Consider the following 4384-nt stretch of genomic DNA (forward strand, 5'->3'; position numbering starts at 1 on the left):
CTGGACACGAGATCATGTCATTCATAGATGGCTCATCCGGTTATAATCAAATCCGCATGGCGCCAGAAGATGAGGAATTTACAGCGTTTCGTACGCCAAAAGGTATCTGCTGCTACAAAGTGATGCCCTTTGGTTTGAAAAATGCAGGTGCTACATACCAAAGGGCCATGCAGACTATATTTGACGACATGCTGCATAAAATGGTGGGATGTTATGTAGACGACCTGGTTGTGAAGTCGAAACTTCGCACAGATCACATGATGCATCTAAGACAAGTCTTTGACCGCTTGCGGAAGTTTAGACTCAAAATGAACCCCCTAAAGTGTGCTTTCGGGGTTGCGGCTGGAAAATTCATTGGGTTTACTGTTCGACATAGGGGCATTGAGATCGAACAAGCAAAGATCGACGCTATAATGAAGATGCCTGAGCCAAGGAACCTTCATGAGCTTAAAAGCTTGCAAGGGAAGTTGGCTTATATAAGAAGATTCATATCAAACCTAGTAGGAAGATGTCAGGCCTTTAGCCGATTAATGAAGAAGGGTGTCCCGTTTGTATGGGATGAGGCCTGCAAGAATGCATTCCAAAGCATCAAGTCCAATTTAATGAAGCCACCTGTGCTGACTGCTCCAATTCCAGGACGCTCGCTGATCCTTTACATCTCCGCCCAAGAAAGCTCTGTGGGTGCTTTACTTGCACAAGAGAATGATAATGGGAAAGAAAATGCCCTTTATTATTTAAGTAGAATGATGACGCCAAATGAGCTCAAATATCTGCCAATTGAGAAGTTGTGTCTAGCCCTTGTATTCGCCATCAGAAAGCTCAAGCATTATTTTGAAGCACATACAATTCGACTAGTGTCCAAGGTAAACCCAGTGAAGTATGTCATGGCAAAGGTTGTTCTTTCCGATCGACTTGCGAGGTGGTATTTATTATTTCAATAGTTTGATATCATTTATGTACCACAGAAGTCCATCAAGTGGCAAGCCTTAGCGGATTTCCTAGCTGATCATCCAATTCTTGCTGAATGGGAGCTGTCCAGTGACCTACCTGATGAGGATGTGCTTGTGGTTGAAGTTTTACCTCCATGGAAGATGTACTTTGATGGAGTGGCACACAAAGAGGGGGCAGGCGCTGGAGTTGTCTTTGTTACGCCTGAAGCAGAAGTGCTTCCTAATTCATTTACCTTGACGGAACGCTGCTCGAACAATGTTGCCGAGTATCAAGCACTCATTTTGGGACTTGAAATTGCAGCTGATATGAAGCAGCTAAGGGTTAATATATATGGGGACTCCAAACTGATTGTCAACCAAGTACTTGGGGTTTATGAAGTAAAAAAGCCAGAGTTGATTCCATACAACAGTTACGCAAAGATGCTCCTGCATTGGCTAGGAGATGCTACGATTGAACACATCCCGAGGAAACAGAATAAGCAAGTCGATGCCCTAGCTGCTTTAGCTTCAACTGTATCCCATCCTATAAATGAGGCTCAGTTGCGCGTGTGCCAAAAATGGGTGGTCCCTCCAATCTTCGAAGACGATGACTCTCTTGAAGACATTGTTGAACTCCCGACTGCTTCTGTCTGTGAGGTAGATAAAGAGGATTGGAGGCAATTATTGATTGACTACCTTGTTGATGGGAAGTTACCTCAAGACCCTCGTAGGAGGGTAGATGTAAGACGTCGAGCTCCTCGCTTCATATATTTCAAGGATGCGCTATACCAGCGCTCGTTTGATAGTGTGTTTCTTCGATGTTTAGGTGACGAGGAAGCTTTACAAGCGATGGAGGAACCTCACTCTGGAGTGTGCGGTGCTCATCAGTCTGGTCCTAAGTTACATTTTCACATCAAAAGGATGGGTTATTACTGGCCTACGATGGTGAAGGATTGCATAGACTATGCACGTAGATGTCAAGCATGTCAATTCCATGCGAACTTTATCCATCAACCTCCTGAACCGCTACATCCGACAGTAGCATCTTGGCCATTTGATGCATGGGGCCTCGATGTGGTTGGTCCTATTACACCCAAGTCATCAGCAGGGCATTCGTATATATTAGCAGCCACCGATTATTTCTCAAAGTGGGCTGAAGCAGTGGCTTTAAAAGAGGTGAAGAAGGAAAATGTTGCAGACTTCATCCGAGTGCACATTATCTATCGTTTGGCATCCCTCGGTACATCCTAACCGACAACGAGAAACCATTCGATAATAAATTGATGGATAAAATCTGTAAACTTTTTGAGTTCGAGCAAAGAAATTCATCAGCTTATTATGCAGCTGCAAATGGACTTGCCGAAGCTTTTAACAAAACTCTATGCAATTTGCTAAAAAAGGTGGTGTCGAATCGAAGTCAAAATGTGATTGGCAAGAGAGGATGGAAGAAGTACTGTGGGCATACAGAACTACATACCGTACACCAACACAAAGCACTCCATACTCGCTGGTTTATGGGGTTGAAGCAGTTTTGCCTCTTGAACGCCAAATACCTTCTCTAAGGTTAGCTATCCAAGAAGGCCTTACAGACGAGGATAATGTAAAGTTGCGGTTGGCAGAGTTAGAAGCTCTCGACGAGAAGAGGTTACAGGCTCAACAAAGTCTAGAATGCTATCAAGCTCGAATTTCTAGAGCTTTCAACAAGAGGGTGAGGATTCGCTCATTTCAGGTTGGTGACAAGGTGTTGGCAGTTCGTAGACCTATCATTATTACAAGGAAAACTGGGCACAAGTTTACTCCAAAATGGGATGGACCTTACGTGGTACAAGAAGCATACTCAGGAGGTGCTTACAAGCTAATTGATGAAGATGGTGTGCGAGTTGGCCCTATTAACGGGAAATTCTTAAAGATCTATCATCCCTAAGCGCACGGGCTACATTATGAATGATATCCACCAACAATGCAGCACGTGGTTAAAATGCTAATGCATCTCGCCTGTCTATGGGTGGGCCCAAGTCATAGACGCTCCTGACCGCACGAGCTTAAACTGTGTACGGTAAACTCCTGGCCCGCATGAGTTTAAACTGTGAACGGCATTACCTATTCAAATGGTTCATTGAACTACGTTTGACTTGATCTCCTTTGCAGGAGTACGTAGGCAGCTTAGAAATTTTATTGTCTAAGTTCAGTCATAAAAAAAAAAAAAAGTTTCGTTCACGTTGCGTATAATGGTGATGTTGTAATTAAGTCAAGGTTACGTCAATTATTGGCATGGAAAAGAGGAGGAAGAAGTGTAGAAATTATTACAAGACAACTATCAAAGCATGCATTCCCGCAACAATTGGTCATTGTTTGGTATTTTGGTCATATCTCGGTCTATAATAGTCCGATTGAGGTGATCTGGGTATCGTTAGAAAGCTAACTTACAGAGCTACGACTTTCATGAAGACATCTAAGCTTGGATATGACGTTTGAAGGGTCAAAATTCGAGTAAAAGTTAAGGCACGAATCTGTCCAGAATTTTCTGTGTTTATATCTCATTTAAATCTTCCAAGGAGAAGATATATGGGTAGTTTTCATGGTCCCTTTTAATGTCCAGTGATATTAAAATGTAAGAGAAGTATGCTTTAACAATCCAATAAAGGAACGAGGTAAAGCGAAGCAACAATACAAATTCAAAGCTATAATGAAAAAGCGAGCTAATGGAATGACAGCTTGTGTGGCATCGAGCTATCGTTGAGCATGAATTTCTTTGAACTTCTCTTTCGTGCTCAGGGGTCCAATTGTTAAGGGCGATGGATTAATTGCTATGATTATTGTACATCCCCAGACTCTTTAGTCCCGTTAAATCGTTTGTGTTAAAATTATACCAAATTCGAAAAAAAAAAACCGCGACAAGAAATGTTGTTATTATTATCATTGTTGTTATTATTATCATTATTATTATATTATTATGTTAGTATTACTATTAAAATATCAAAAAGAAAAAAAAAACAAAATAAAAAAAACGAAACAAAAAAAAAAAAAAAAAAAAAAAAAAACGAAACAAAAGAAACAATAAAAAAGGGACAAAGAAAACAAAGAAAAAGTGAAAAACGAAAAGAAAAGGGAAAGAAAGAAAAACGAAAAGAAGAAGGCGCGGAGGCAATCTCCTGTAGCTTTGTACGTGTCATCATCTAGCAATGTGTTGTCGCCATCAGAGTTAATGCACCACAGTTATTAAGGTCCATCTTGGCATCTCCTCATCTTTGAAAGAGAAACAAAATAGTCCACTGTGCACTTTCATAGCTTCACCAGCTCTGTCCCGTACGCAGCAGCATTGACGACGGACTTCGGCAATAACTCCCAGCGACAGCCACGACGATGCAGTCCTACGACCTGCAACAGACAGAAAAGATTTCCGGCGACCCTCAGCGGCTCCGACGACTCCCGCGAAAAACTCCGGCAACTTCGGC

General features: G+C 42.0%; 1 protein-coding gene across 1 annotated transcript; it reads left to right on the plus strand.

The window, feature by feature from the left end:
• The first annotated feature begins 530 nt into the window (after positions 1 to 530).
• Positions 531 to 2853, plus strand: LOC109156645. Its single transcript, XM_019304497.1, has 3 exons — positions 531 to 863; positions 966 to 2169; positions 2330 to 2853. The coding sequence occupies exons 1-3, from the start codon at positions 531 to 533 to the stop codon at positions 2851 to 2853; spliced, it is 2061 nt and encodes a 686-aa protein (XP_019160042.1).
• Positions 2854 to 4384: the final 1531 nt, after the last annotated feature.

Source organism: Ipomoea nil, unplaced genomic scaffold (assembly GCF_001879475.1).
Source record: "Ipomoea nil cultivar Tokyo-kokei standard unplaced genomic scaffold, Asagao_1.1 scaffold2749, whole genome shotgun sequence".
NCBI classification, from domain to species: Eukaryota; Viridiplantae; Streptophyta; class Magnoliopsida; order Solanales; family Convolvulaceae; genus Ipomoea; species Ipomoea nil.